This window comes from Oryctolagus cuniculus, chromosome 21, assembly GCF_051225735.1.
Source record: "Oryctolagus cuniculus isolate XC-2025 breed Fujian yellow rabbit chromosome 21, ASM5122573v1, whole genome shotgun sequence".
Classification (NCBI taxonomy): Eukaryota; Metazoa; Chordata; class Mammalia; order Lagomorpha; family Leporidae; genus Oryctolagus; species Oryctolagus cuniculus.
Window position 1 is genome coordinate 5723879 of NC_142887.1, and position 15098 is coordinate 5738976.

The 15098-nt window shown below is 58.7% G+C and overlaps 1 protein-coding gene across 2 annotated transcripts in view; it reads right to left on the reverse strand.

Annotated features, from left to right (window-relative positions):
* Positions 1–2637: 2637 nt before the first annotated feature.
* Positions 2638–15098, reverse strand: part of ADGRD1 (adhesion G protein-coupled receptor D1) — a 118304-nt gene continuing 105843 nt past the window's right edge. For both annotated transcript variants that reach the window (XM_070066276.2, XM_070066275.2), the window contains 6 exons: positions 14901–14967; positions 10831–10922; positions 7206–7332; positions 6180–6221; positions 5782–5874; positions 2638–4700 (listed from right to left, as the gene is read on the reverse strand). In XM_070066276.2, the coding sequence (XP_069922377.2) occupies positions 4605–4700; positions 5782–5874; positions 6180–6221; positions 7206–7332; positions 10831–10922; positions 14901–14967 (517 nt within the window). In that variant the 3' untranslated portion in view covers positions 2638–4604. The remainder of the gene's footprint in view (positions 4701–5781; positions 5875–6179; positions 6222–7205; positions 7333–10830; positions 10923–14900; positions 14968–15098) is intronic.

Consider the following 15098-nt stretch of genomic DNA (forward strand, 5'->3'; position numbering starts at 1 on the left):
GCCTTTCAGAAGTAAAGAACTCTAGCACACACTGACAAAGGCTAAAAATAGAGGACGGCTGAAGACAAACCAAACCTGATTAAGAAAGCAGGAATTGGCCACAGTGCAAACTGTCCACATCTTTGTCCCACTCAAACCATCTGAACATGGGGAAAATAGTTTTACAGTCCAGTCTGCATGGGAAGCAGAAGCCTCTGTGTGCGAGGCTTGGGAAGCTCCGTGGAGGTCACCCCTGCCCCTTCCACGCCCACTCAGGCTTGGGGGTCCTTAAGGAGGAGGCATCATCCCCAGGCTGGGACATGGGTGGGTTGTGGGCATGGGAGGGCAGGATCGGGGCAGCCCCAGTGTTGGGGGAGGACAGGGCTTGCTACCTGAGTGCATGGCCACTCCTCCAGTGGCACAGGACGCAGTGGACAGAGAAATGCCCAAGACTGAGCAGAGCCCAGACCCACTCACTGAGGAGATGGAAGTAGCCGAAGTCATCATAGGCTGGGCTGAGAATCTGGGAGCGGAGGCCATTGGTTCCCCATCTTGGTGCAGGTCACCTAGGACGTTGTCCCAGTGCTCATCAAAATCCATTCACATCAGCATGGGAGAGACCAGACAGACTGGAAGCACTGTGAGAAAACACAGTGGATGAGACGTCGCCTCAGCACGGGTGGGATTTCAGCCACCACAGTGAAGACGTGGGGAACTGTTCACCCTCACAGTAACCAAATCAGTGCAAACTAGGGAGTCACACAGGCCAAACCAGAGGAAATGCCGCTGCCACCCGTGCCGGGAAGACTGAGCTGATCCAGTGTCCGTTTTGGCAAGCGATTTGGCAACAGACCTCAAGAGCCACAGGAATACTGGCTCCTTTTGTTGCAGAAGCGCAGTTTTACCCCGGGAAGTAATCCGTGTAGGGGAAATACAAGAAAAGCTGCCATATGAGCAAGGACATCACTATCCATCCACCTGTCGTATGTGTAAAATAAATACAGATAAAATACAACAAATACATACACTATTATGAAACGTAAGCTGATACTAGCATGGCAAAGTCTTCAGTAAAATATCTATAGTTGAATGTGTTCCATACATTACACTTACAATTATGAAAAAAGTATATGAAAAGTACTTCAGAAAGTTACTGGAAATGGAAAAGGTTATTTGGGTGAAAAATTTTTGAAATCCATGAAGAGAAGGAATCTTCGTAACATTTATGAAAAATGGGTATTAGGAAAAAACGTTGGATTTCCAAATCTTTTGCTCCCAAATAAGCATCTTTTAATAACATTTTTTCCACAAATTGAAGTGCCTCCTACAGTAACATGTAAAATGGTTCATGTGAGCAGTTTTATTTCTTTCTTTTTTTTTAAGATTGATTTATTTTAAAGTCAGAGCTCCATGGAGGGAGGAGAGGTAGAGGAAGAGAGGGAAAGAGAAGTCTTTGATCTGCTGGTTCACTCCCCAGATGGCCACAACGGCTGGGGCTGTGCTGATTGGGAGCCAGGAGATTCTTCTGGGTCTCCCAGTGGGTGCAGGAGCCCAACGACTTGGGCCATCTTCCACTGCTTTCCCAGACCACAGTAGAGAGCTGGATCAGAAGTGGAGCAGCCGGGACTTAGAACGGTGTCCATATGGGATGCCGGTACTGCAGGAGGCAGCCTTACATGCTACGCCACAATGCCGGCCCATGAGCAGTTCTGTTTCTTATATTTATTATTATTTATTTGAAAGGGAAAGCAACAGAGCACACAAGTACACTGCCATCCACTGGTTCACTCCCCAAATGCCCACTGAAGCCTGGGACCAGGAACTACATCCAGGCCTCCTGTGTGGGTGGTGGGGACCCAAGGATTGGGCCATCTCGTGCTACCGTCCAGGGGCATCAGCAGGAAGCTGGGTCAGCAGCAGAGGTGCCAGGACGCAGTCCTAGGCACCACGGTGTGGGATGTGGACTCCCAAGCAGCAGTGCCACACGGCCTGCCCCAGCATGGTGAGTTTAAAAGTAGAGGTTGAGGCAGGGCCATGGGAGTCACGTCTGCTAACAGGGCGGAGACCCCCAAGCTGAAGCAGATGGAGTGTCCCTGAGACTGGTGGCCCCACTCGTTGCCCATGAGAAGCAGCAGGAGGGTGCTTTGCAGAGATGTGGGGGTAAAAAGGGGCTGTGGGGCCAGCACTGTGGCAGAGCAGGTAACGCTGCCACCTGCTACGCTGGGTTCAGTTCAACACTCGGCTGCTCTGCTCCCAGTCCAGCTCTGCTGTGGCCTGGGAAAGATGGCCCAAGTGCTTGGGCCCCTGCACCTGCATGGGAGACCTGGAAGAAGCTCCTGGCTTCAGATCGGCCCAGCTCCAGCCATTGTGGCCATTTGGGGAATGAGCCAGCGGATGGAAGACCTGTCCCTCTGTGTCTCTAATTCTGCCTTTCAAATCTTTAAGGGGGGGGTGCACACGTTCCTCTCTTCGTCCCCCCTTCCCCATCCCCCTGCCCGCTGGCTGGCTCTGGTGTGTGCACCTCTAGGACCAGCTGAAGTGCATGCACAGGCCAGAGGTGCTGAGTGAATCCCGACGGGCTCTTCCTCCCGTTTTCCTCTGTCCCTGTTAGAAGGCTCAGTCCGCCTCACATTCCACCAGCAACATTTCACAGCACACTTTATTTAAGGACATTAAGGTTTTATTTCATAAAAATCACAACATATTTTCACTACTTAGTGGCATTCATCATCATTCCTGTGCTATAAACTACCTCGAACACACGATTCTCTCCAATTTCATATCTTTGGCCAAATTATGTGTAGATAAAGTATGAGCAGAAGCTGAAATATGTAGCCTATAAATAAAGTGCACTACTTTCACTCATTGGAAATAAAAAGTTTAGACAGGTTTTTGTTACTTCTCTTGATATATTAAAACTATATAGTGTCTATGCCAAGTTAGAATAATTCCACCCCAAACAGAAGACAGTTGCTTACTGGATATGCTTCCCCAGAAACCACGTAAGGAAAAAGCAAAAACCCAAGTGTCAAGCTTAGGAAGACAGCATCCTCAGTGGCACCACGGGGCTCTAACCCACGTGGCCAGTGGTCGCATTTCGGGAGTGACAGCGAGGCTGGGGTCGTGCCTCTGCAGGCTATTCACTAAGCACAGGGCGACTGTGCGGTCTGGGCCTGTCAGCCAGGTCTGCCGCAGCTGGCCACAGGGACGCCAGGAAGGCAGATGACTTCGCCCAGATGTGGAAGAACAAAGGTTGCCTGCCCCACCCCCACCCCCACCCCCTGGGCAGGCTGCTCCCCTTGGCAGAGAAGCCTGTTAAGTGATGGATGCGCTCCAGTGGTGGGGGACAGGGAGGGATCAATGCTGTCATGGTCACAGTGTTAAAGGAAGATTTTCCAGTATCAGAAACAGGCCTGTCTCAGCACACACGTAGTGAGCTTGTGCCCACTCTGCAGGATCTCACAGCCTGGTGCCAAGTGTCCCACAGGTGTTTGGATTCACATGTGTGATCCCAGACTTGGGTCCCACAGATATCTCGCTCATGGAGTCGTCACAGTTACTACATTTCCTGCAGGGCTGAGCCCAAGTCCAGAAATTAATGTCCACGTGGAAGGCCCAGCTACGGTCAGCTCTGTGCCAGGGAGGGCAGTCAGGTTCGGCTGGGGTCTGCCACGTGGAAAGCAGGCGGCCTGGGCGGTGGTGGGCTCTGCCGGTGCAGGAATGTGGAACAGTGTGCTGTGCTCTGCTCAGGAGCAGGGAGGGGAAGCCTAAGTGATGAGGAATCTCGGGTGGGGTCAGGTCTGAAACGGAGGGATCCAGACCCAGGAGAGTGCAGGAGGCAGGCAGCTCTGGGGGCCCGTGAGCAAAACGTGGCTCTCGTGCGAGGGAAGGGGCTGTTCTAAGGCTGGCCTTGGGTCCAGGGACTCGCACAGAACAGTCTGAGAAGCTCCCCTGGGCAGGGCACGGTCAGGCTGGGAGGCTGGGACTCTGCCAGGCTCCGGACAAGGGCAGAGGCATCCGCTCTGCGGACAGAACCAGAGTGGGACAGCCAGGACCTACAGCCCAAAGCCCTTCATGTGGACAGAGGGACCAGGATCGACCACTCATAAACACGAGCCGGGTCCCTCTGGCATCACATCCAGAAAGAAGCATGTGTCGGTCAGTACTGGCTTCAGGGAGCTCATGGGATCGACTCAGCAGGTTAGACACGCTCCCTACCTGACCCTCAGCCACCACATAGGACCCACCTGTCAGGTGCCATGTCCCCGTCAAAGCAGAGGACACACTTCCCCTTGCGCTGCTGCAGCCTTCCTGGGCCCAGTGCTCTGTGCACTCCAAGTGGGGAGGGGAGGCTCACATGCAGCAGCAGCCACTGCCTGTCCTGGGTACCTGCAGAGGGCAGCTGGTGCACAGACCAGGAGCCCCTGCCGTCACCAAGCACGCCCTCCGGGGCACCATGCCGCTGTGGTGACCACAGGACTCAGTCGCAGGAGGGCTGTGACTCCCATGTCCAGACAGCAGTGAGGAGAGGGACCCACAGGTGAGGGCTGGGTGCTTGTTTTGTCATGCTTGGAGGGTGGCACATGTTCCTGGTGGCAGACTGGCCTGGACAGCAGCTTCTCCCATCACACGGCGGACAGGTCCACACGGGGAGCAGAATGGCTACTCTTGTCCCAAGGGCTGAGTTTGGTGGAGGCTGTGCCTGGCCGGGTTCCGTTCATCTGGAAAACAGGAGCGAGGCATGCACACCACTCTCTGGGGAACACCCAAAGCCCGGGTATTGCTGAGAGGAAGTTGGCAGCCCAGAAGAGGGACGAGGGCCCTCCTGGGCATGGGGCAGTGAGGAGGCCTCTGCTCCCCTGGGAAGGGAGGGGCTGAATGCTTGCAGGGGCTGGCTGAGCGTTCTCCCCCCGACCCTCTCCCCCGCCACCACCACCACCACCCTTCCCCAGCTTCGGGTGCACATCCATCCATCCATGCAAACATCTGCTCACACCGGGCCTTTGCTAAGCATAGGGTCTGGGGCTCCTGTAGAGTGTGGGGTTAGAGCGGTCACCAGCCAGTGGGGTCCTCGCTGCAATGGGGGAGGCCGGCTGGGACCAGGCAGTGATGATTGGGGTGGGGGGCACTTTCGTGTAGTGCCATTCAGGAAGGTGACAGTGAGGGCTACGTGACAGGAGGAGCATACTGGCTGCTCCGACTGCCTGGGAGTGTGGAGCACAGGAAGTGGTCACTTCCTACAGGAGGGGACCAGGCCCGTGCTGGACAATGAGATGCGTGGTGGGAGCACTGAGCACCAGACCTGGGGGGATCCAAGGCAGGGAACAGCTCCTGAGGCGGGGCTGTGCTAGACTGCCTCCATCAGACATGGTCGGCCTTGTCCAGCGGCTGCCCCGGCTCAGCTCCTCTTTGCATTTCCCTAAGCACAGGGAGAATTGACACTGGGAAGTGGGGCAGGGGAAAGGCTGTGGTGGACGCTGCAGGACCCAGGATCTGTGGGGGGGACACGAGCCTAGAGCAGGTGCCGCCCACAGGCTTGTCAGATGGGGGAGTGAGAACATCCGGCACCCCAGGCCTTGGGCACTGCTGAGGACGGAGCAGAGGTGCAGGGGGTGGGTGGCTGTGGATGCAGAGACGGGGCCTGTAGCGCATGTGGCTCAATGAGCCCAGAGAGCAGCCTGTGCTGCCAGGCCACTGACAGACTGCTGGGGTCCATGCAGGCCGGGGGTGGGAGGCATCACACAGGGTCAGCCCAAACAGGGGTGCTCCAGATGAGTCTGTGCCCCCCTGCCCCGCACTCACGATGTCAGAACTGAAGGGCTTGGCGTGGCCGCTGCGGCCGGAGCTTCCTGTCAGGGACCAGACCTTGGTTTTATGCTTGAAGGCAGCTCTCACCTTCAAAAGCAGGAGGAAGGGTTCGTTAGGTGCCATTTCAGGTTGGAACAGCAACACTCAGGGCGCTCTAAGCAGTCTCTAGGAATTTGTTCTGATGGGAGGCCTCAGGGCACCAAATACAACGTGGAGGGCACGGTTAGTCAATGTGAGATTGAAATGGAGTTGGCCATGGAAGCTGGGCTCATCACCAGCAACAGGGCCGACTCGGGATGCGACCCCAGACTGCAGTCTTGGAAGGAACACCGTTCCTGTGCTCTGTGCCCTCAGAAGGAGAAGCCGCAGGTGCTGGGAGGAGAGGGGCTTACCTCTGAGTTCAGGAGGCAGTGAAAGAGGAAGATGAACAGTCCCTGGGGAGAAAGGAGGGAAGTGCAGAGTTAGAGCCATTGAGTTCTGTTACAAGCACTGCTGAGATTCAGAGTCTCAGGATGGCATTGGCACAGCGCGCTGTCCAGGGCTTACGGCCACTGGACCCCCTGAAGTCCGTGAGGAGGGAGGGGCAGCCTGGATTCACCCCTGTAGTCTCCCCTTGATTCAGGTGGTTGTCCTGCAGAAGTGCAGGCAGGAGGATGAGGGAGAGGCAGGTACTGGGGGCGTGGCCATCGGCCTGACACTGAGCTGTGATGTGTGTGCTTGCAGGCCTGTAGTGTCACCAAGCATCTGAGGACTGCTGTGGTGGGTCAGGCACCAGGAAACACTTCACAGGCGTCAGCTCATCCCCCCCGCCCTGGAGGAGGAGACAGGAGAGGATACAGAGGACAGGCAGGCCTGGCCTGTGGATGGGCTACAGGTGGAAGCACCTGTCCACATTTCTACATCCAAGGCAGGAAAACCACACGTGGAAGCTTATCCCAGAGCAGCAGCCAGCACCACAGCAAGGTACCTTCCTTAAACACGAGGTGCAGTGAGGACAGCCTGGTGAGGCCTGAGGTGTGTTGTGGGGGCGGTAGACACCCGCTCCCCTTCCTTTGGGGCTGGGGGCTCAGAATCTGGTTCCCAGGCTGCCCCTTCCTACAGAGGAACAGAGCCTAAGCTACCTCCCGCCCTTCCACTCCACGCCTGGCTTCCTTCCAGGCACTGCTGCAGACTCTCCGGCCTGGAGGTGCCTCGCAGATACTGGCCAAGGCCCAAGGCGGCCTGAGGGGGTCTTGGTCCTGCAGGCCGTGTCTTCCCAAGGCCCCTGGTGTGCTCCACTGCTGCCTCTGTCCATGGGGACATGGCACACCACGGACTCGTGCGGAGGGTGGAGGATCAGCTTCCCTCCTGCCCTTTGTAGCAACTTTGTCCCACACATCTGCTGGTAAAAAGCCCAACACGGTCTCCGCAGCTCTTACCTGCAAGGAATTGAGTATGGCAAACATGTACTGGAAGACCACAGCCCGGTCATTGACAGCAAGCACTCCGAAGACCCAGGAGGTTCCCAGGATGGGCATCAGCACAGCCACAGCTTTTGCTGTCAGCCTGCAAGAGGAGCAGAGCTGGGCAGTGGGCAGTGGGCAGGCAGGAGCAGGCTGTGAGAGCCGGTATCGAGACGCGAGCCACCCACCTCTGCTGGGAGCAAGCCCTGGTCCTCTCCTGGGTAGCCTCAGGTGAGGCACTCACCTGTGTCAGGGCTGGGGAGCAGGTGGGAAGGCATGCAGACCCACACAGCACCGAGCCCCCCAGAGTTGCCCAGAACAGTGAGGGGAGGTCTGGCCAGGCCCAGGGGTTACGTTTGAGCTGTTTGCAAAGACAGAAAGAGGAACCAGGCAGAGGAGGTGATCCTGGGGAACCCAGTAGCAGAGAGCCTGTTTGCATTCACAGCCAGCACTTCCGGGAGCAGGGAAGGGGGTGCCCAGGGCCCAGGAACGAAGCTCTGCACCCAGACCACGAAAGCTGCTGTCCGGGGAGTCACAGCCCCTGGTGCATTTGCACACACCACCCCCGACAGCCAGCCCCGGGGCCATGGCAGCGCACCTGGCGCTGACCGGCCTTGCCCTGCCTCTGCCGCACCACACACGCCAGCCCGCCTGGCTGTTCCTTGGAGTGCCACAGGCCTGCCAGACACAGATGAGATGACCCCGTTTTATGGATATGGAAACAAAGTCCCCAGCGGTGGCCAGTGGCAGAACCTGCTGGGGTGCAGATTTGCCCACGGAAGGCCCGTGTTAGTGCCTGCTCTAACCCAGGAGTGAGCCTCCCCAGCTGTGGCACTGTGAATTCTGCCCTGCCTGGTGAGGTTAGGACGTGTGCGCTTCCCCTGCCTGCCCTGACGCCTTCCTCGCTCAGCTGTGTCCCGGGATGCTCTGGGGCTGCTCTCACTGGCTGCAGTCTCCCTACGACAGCGGGTCAGGTTGCTTCCTGGTCCCTGTGCCTGCAAAGTGACATGTGACTCAGGCTGCCCCATCAGAGCCAGCCTCGGGGTGCTGGGTTGGTCAGTGTCCCACAAGACTGCCGGCCATTTCCTCCCTCCGGGGCCTCCCCAGCTGCCCTGCTGGGACTTGGCTGGTGATTCTGTGAGCTCTTCTCTCCCTCCCAACCTCCCAAGACAGGTTTTCTGCTACAGCAGGGGATGTGGGAGCTGTGTGGGGGCCAGAGAACAGCCCTGGAGGGAGGCCCTGAGTGGGAAGGGGCCGGGCAGCCCGCCTGGGTCATAGGAGGCAGCTCTCCAGGCTGGCTGTGGCTGCCACATGGCGCTGTTTCTGGTCCCTGCCGCTTTCCTTGGGTGCTAGGAGCCGGCACACGCAGGGCTCACTGGGCTGACCACCAAGTCCAATCCATGGTAATGCCGGGTGGAAGTCCAGGCGGGTGCTACCGGGGACAGAACCAATGAGCCCAGCAGCCTGGGGACAACTTGAATCAGAAGTTCAGGGAACCAAGGGTCCACAGAGCCCTGGGGACAACTTGAATCAGAAGTTCAGGGAACCAAGGGTCCACAGAGCCCTGGGCACGACTTGAATCAGAAGTTCAGGGTCCACAGAGCCCTGGCAGAGCTGGCCCAGAAGCAACTCCAGAACACTGGCTGCGAAGACGAGCCAGGCCAGGCTGCTGAGTTCAAACCACTTACAACGCACTCTGTCCAGCTGACTTCTGAAATAAGCTGGGCTTTCCATGGTGTGGCCTTCTACACTGAGCTTCAGAGAAAGGTGTAGAGACAAATGGGGGCCTTGGTGCCCAGCTCAGCAACTGCCTCATGGCTCAGTTCACCCCCTCGTGTACAGTGGTGGCTGCACATTCTAAGGCCAGGACTCAATCCCATCATCTCTGCATCCAGCGCCAGGACCCGCTCTGAGGAGGGATCACCAAGGGAGCGGATGTGCACAGGAACAAAGGGATGAATGTGGGAAATGCTGCTCACAGGGCCCGGCGCCTCCTGGAAGGAGCTGGGACCCGGCCAGAGGAGCCTCCCTGACAGACACCCAGGACCAGGCGCCGGCAGCTCCTGGCAGCGAATCCTGGTGAAAGCCAGGCCAGTTCCAGCGCCTCAGCCCCCAGGAGGCCCTGGCCAGCACGCTCCGCAGTGTTCCTAAGTGAGGATAAACACCTGTCTCCCAGAAACGCAATCCTGTGCATTAGTAACCACAGCCTTAGATCCTGGAGAGACAGGATGTGGAAGGAATGGTCTCTGAGCCACAGGTATCCCACGTGCTACAGCTCCCATTCTGCCGCCAGGCCCGGGCAGGTGTCACGTGGCAGATTGGGGGAAAGTGTCCACAGGATTGGACATGGCCACTGAGAGGAAGGTGAGGACCCGCAGCATACACAGCAGAGAGCCTCCCCGGGAGGGCAGTGGTGCCTGGCTGTCACCTGCAGACTCGGCCCCTAGCAGCTGCAGAGACGGTGCCCTGGGCTTTGGCGGGGGCAGCAGGAGGAGCAGCGGGTTGGCCTGTCAGTGGTAGGCCTGGGACTGCACAGCTGTGCCCCGGGGGCAGGGGCTCAGGAGGGAGAGCCTGCACTAGGGACCATGGCTGGCCTTGCGTGCCAGGGCTGAGTGCGGAGGGGCGGGACCCCTGGTGGCCGGGCAGCCTCACAGGGTGGCACTTCTCCACTGATCCCTGAAGCACATTCTCTGCATGGACGCGGTCCCTAAGGACTCCAGAGGCTGAGAACGCCCTGGAGGGCCGGAGGGCCTGTCAAGTTAATCTACAGTGTTTGGAAATCGTTGTGGGATAATTATCTCATCGATTTGCTGCTGGCATATTTACTGTTTTTGCTTTCAGATTAGGACAGATAGACTGTAGCTCAAGTAACTTAGAGACGGCGAGTGCTGTCGCTCTCCGAGCCCCTGCATCCCTGAGCGGAGACCCCACCCCACCTCCGAGGATAGGGGGTGTGCACTGCACCCAGAGCCAGGTGGACTCGGAGACTCTGGTCCCGAGTCCTCACAGGCAAAGCCCTCTGCACCTTGACTGGTTTGGGCAGGAAGCCCCCAGGGCAGCAGGTGCTAGGGGTGGGGGTCCTGCAGACACACGGCACTGGGTCGGGGTGGGGTCCTCCCAGAGCGCCATCCCCGACCGTGGAGCGCACTGAGCCCGTCGGGCAGCTCTGGAGAAGCCGCCTTCACATGGCAGCCCTGTGGGGTGGGTCCCTTGTTCGTGCGCGTTCTGCAGGGGAGGGAAGCGTGGCACTGAGACTTAGGTCACTGGTGAGGGCCCAGTGGCTGTTGGGACAGGAGCAGGACTGGCCCAGGCTGTTGGGCTCGAGAATCTTCACCTTGGCCCCTGCCCGCTGCCTCCCAGGAGAACATCTGGCAACCTTGGTCCTTTGGGTGCGCAGCCCTGAGGTGACGTGAGGCCTTGTCCTGGGACAGTGGGACTGAAATGGGGTTAAGTGGGGAGGAGAAGCCAGGGCTGCCTCCAGAGGTCGTGAGGACACTGAGAGAGTCGGGATTTTGGTGACGCCATGGGAGGCGCATGTCCCCCCACCCCTGCAGCCCTCTGGCGAAGGCCGCAGCAGTGCTGACAGCGGGTATTAGCTTACTTGAAGGCACTGGGGTCTCCGTGTATCTTGTAGTTGTCGGCGCTGATCTGCGAGATGACCCTGGTCACCGCGATGAGGATGCCGATGTTGACCTGCACACGGGGGACAGCAGCAGAGGAGTGAGGGGGCGGGGCTGCCCTGCCCAACATTGCAGGTCACCCGGCTGCTGCCCAAGCCCACCTCTGCCCACCCCCTGGCCAGGACTCCTAGGCAAGCAGGTGACGCCACTGGGACAAGTCTGACCCAAGTCCACAAACCACGTGCCAGGCTTGCCCTGAGAGTAGAAGCCAACAGGGAGCACCTGGTCCTCTGAGCATGCCGAGGCAAGAGGGAGACAGACTCAGCATCGCCCACTGTGCACGGCCCTGGGCCCAAGCCCTCAGACCTCAGCCCCTGTGTGAGGATCAGAGAACAGTGGCAGCCACAGAGAAGACTGGTTGTTGGTGGAGGTGGAGTCGTGCTCGTGTGGCCCAGCACATTGCTGGCTCTCAGTTCCTACCCTCGCCCCGGCCCATGGCTGTGATCCAGAAACCATAGCAGCAGGGACTCTGGGACCTTGCTGGAAGGCTCCCCTTGGAACCCGTGGGGCTGAGAGGGCCTGGGGGGGCTCCTGGCCAACACTGCGATAGCACCTGACCCCTTTCCAGCATCCTGAATAGGAGCGGGTCAGGCAGGCACAGCGAGGTTAACAGCCCTCCCACCCCCATTTCCTTCTGTTGTGGAGTCCACTGCTGGTCACGTCTGTGCCTGGAGGTGCCCCGCTCAGTCACGTGCAGCCAGTGAGGAGTCAGGCACCAGCACATGCTCTCCCTCCGGGCCTGCTGGCGAGGCTGCCGTCCCCACATCAGCCTTGGTGCCCAGCCAGCCTGGCTGCAGTGAAGGCCCTGCCCCTGCCACTCAGAGATCTGTATTCAAGGGCTTTCCAAAGAGCCTCCATGGAGACTGTCTGCTGGGGTCCTTGAGGCCCCCTCTGTACCCGACCTGGCCAGCACTTCCTCTCCTCCCCAGCTCCTAACTTTGCTAATCCATCAGACACAAACAGGATAATGGATGCCTCAGGCACTGCTCCTTGTCCCGAGTGGCCCACTGCAGCAGCGAAGGCTTGGCTGGGGTTTTCCTTTCCGGGCCTCGCTTTGCCTGCCTTAAGCAGCCCAGCACCTGCCAGCTCAGATGGCCGCATCTGCCCCCACCTTGTTATCCTCATTTCCTCACCTGTCAGACAAGGTCAAGGGAAGAGCAAAGAGAGACCAGACACTGCCTCTACCTTCTGCCACCACTGGCGCGTGGCTACAGTGACAGGAAAGCCTCCATCAGCCATGGCAGGGGGAGCCCAGGGGACGGGGCCTGGCCCTCCCATGAGGGTCCAAGCCCTCCAACCTGGGCAGTGCTGACAGCAGGGTCACTAACTCAGCTGTGGCTTCCAGGAGTGCAGATTCTGGTTCCAGTTGATTGTAGGCGTCCACCTGCAGGGGGCGCTTCTCCCGTGGCAGCTGCTGTGTCAGTGGAGGGGAGGGGCGAGTCAAAGTGCCATGGCCCTTGCAGGTCTGAAGTTCAGGAGTGTCGAGGGGGCATGGAGCACCGTTCGGGCTGTGTGCTTTGCTTCCCTGCTGGTTCTGAACTGCTTCTGGGAACAATTCCCCCGCGGCTCCCTCGTTTAGGCGGCTTCCCAGGCCCTGCTGCACCGCGCGTCGGTGCCTGTCTGCGTCACGGCGGGAGCTCGTAGCCTCTCTTCCTCCCTGGCAGAAGCTGGAGTCTCGTTTGCAAGGACGGACCGAGGATGCAGCAGGCTGGAGAGCCGGCAGCAGACGGCAGGCGTGGGGCTGCCGCCCTGTCCATCCTGCCGAACGCTGTGTGCGTGGAGCACAGACAGGAACTGCTCCTGTGCCAAGACCAGCAAAGGCGGCCCACGCGCGGGCTCACACGCAGCCTCCATCTGTTGAAAGCCTGGGCCCGCAGGAAACGGCTGGATGATGCCATTGGAGGGAGTTGGAACAGGAAGTTGAGAAATAGATAGGGCAATCCCATTTCACATACGCACGCACACATGCACACATACATGCAGGTGTACACACATGCGTGTTTATATCGAGAAATACATATGGATATATACTAACATATCTTTAAGCTCAAGTTTTTGAACCGTGAGCATTAGTGATTCAAAAATGAAATTTTAAAGTTATAAATTAAAGGGAAGTAGCAAGCTGACTTCCTAGAACATGTCAGCAGGGCCTTGGGATCAGGAGGAAGGGAAATGTCACTCAAGGGTTCCAGTGGTCAGGGAGGGGCCCGGACCGGGAGGCAGCCCTGGTCCCCCAGGAGTGGGCAGGCGTCCCCGGGGAGCTCGTCCCTCCCACGCAGTAGTCCAGATGAGCCCAGGGGCCCTGGCACTCAGCAGCCCGGGCGTGCTCAGCTTCTCACGGCTGTTAATGGTCCTTTCCCGACCTCTCAGCTGCCAAGCCCCACAAGCTGCCTTCCCAGACTTCTCCAGTGGAGCCACGTGCAAAGCCTTTGGGGTCCTTTGTTCTTTCTTGGCCGCCGGATCAAAGAGCCGTGTGAAGTGTTTCCATAGCAGTCAAGCCGGTCATGTTGTTAGTGTTAGGATTCATCCCCACTCCTGTGTCTGTACCGGTTTTCCCGGGTCTTGGATCTTCCCCCTCCCTCCTCCAGCCATGGTCTGTGTGCTTTCATCCCCTTCTGATCAGGATAATCACATCTGCTGTGTCCTCCAGAGAGGCACTGTGCTCACCGTGACCTTGATCCCGCACCAGTGCAAGGACGGAGCAGCAGCTGCCAGTGCAGGAGCAAAACAAGCAGGCCTGGCCCCTCGCGCCGCTCCACGCATCCCCATTCCTGGCTGGCCGTGGGGCGCGATGTCTTCCTACAAAGTAGCGTGGTCCTGGGGGGTGAGGCGTGTCTCGCAAGTGTCACGGGGATTTCGTCAACAGCACCTCCTTGTTAGACATGAACAAGCCACTGGTGGCAGACTGCAGACAACGCACAGGCTGCACTTCAGAAGGAAAAATAATTGCAGTGCCCAGGACAGGCAGTGAAATGGCGAAGAAAGTCAAAGTGACGACCCTGGGGGCGAGATCACGGTGCCCTGTGCCGGGCAGGAGGGAGGGACGCTGGCTGTGGGGCTCCAGCGTTCCAGCTGCACTCCGCTCCCCCACACATCAGGGTCACCTGGGTGTTCAGCAGAAGTTACTGGGGGTGGGGGTGGGGGTGGCGCTACGGTGCAGTGGGCACAGCGCTTCACCACTCTCATGGGGTGTGAGATGCCCCCCACAACAGCCCAGGACAGTCTTGGCTGAAAGGCCCTCCTGGTACTAGGGAGAAACATCACCAACTGTGCTCACGACGGGGACGCCGAGGACAGGAGCCCCTCTGCCCCTCGGCCACTCAGCCCTGGGTGAATTCCTCCGTGGTGCTGACACGAGCAGAGACGATCACACAATGGAAGCACTGCTGGCCCGGGCTCACCATCCTCCACTTCCTGCCAAGCACATAGCCCCTCACTTGCTGCCAACTTCTAGTGAGCCCCTCCTCCCCACTCCCAGTCCACGTGGTTTGGGGGAGAGAGATCTTTAACTCTGGACCCAGGGTGAAAGCCACCCAAGCTGGCCAATCAGAGCATTCCTTCTCTCTGGCCATGTGAGGACTAGCCAATCAGAGAATTTCTCTCCTCTGGCCACCTGGAGGCTGGCCAGTCAGAGCACTCCTCCCCGAGACAGGTCCATGGTGGGCAGAAATCTAGGTCTGCTCTGCCCATCAGAAATGAGACTCGATTCCAAGGCTCATGGGAAATGTTAGAACCCAACGAGCCAAGGCACGTTCCTGACCCAGGAGCCTGGGGACCACCTTCACGGGGTCTCCTGTCACCACAGGAGTCCTGGCCATTGCGTGTAGGAAACCCAGGACCCCTCCTGGGCATTAAGAAAACGAGGCTGGGAGTCCCCCGCAGTACGGGACAGGAGACCCCTAGGTCATGGGGAGCCCTGTGTCATCACACAGCCCCTCTGCCCTCTCCCCACCCTGCCGCCCAGCTTGGTGCCCGTGGGCAGGGAACCTACCACAATGACCAGCAGGGCAGGAGCCACGAAGGCCCAGATGGCACCACTCCCCAGCGACAGCCAGCAGCTGTGGATAGAGGCAGAGCCATTACTGTATAGCCGGTCCTCCTGCCCCGGCTGCTGGCCCCGTGCCAGCCACGGCGTCACCCGGGGAACACGCCTGACCACATCCTCAAGCTCGGCACAAATCCCTCATCC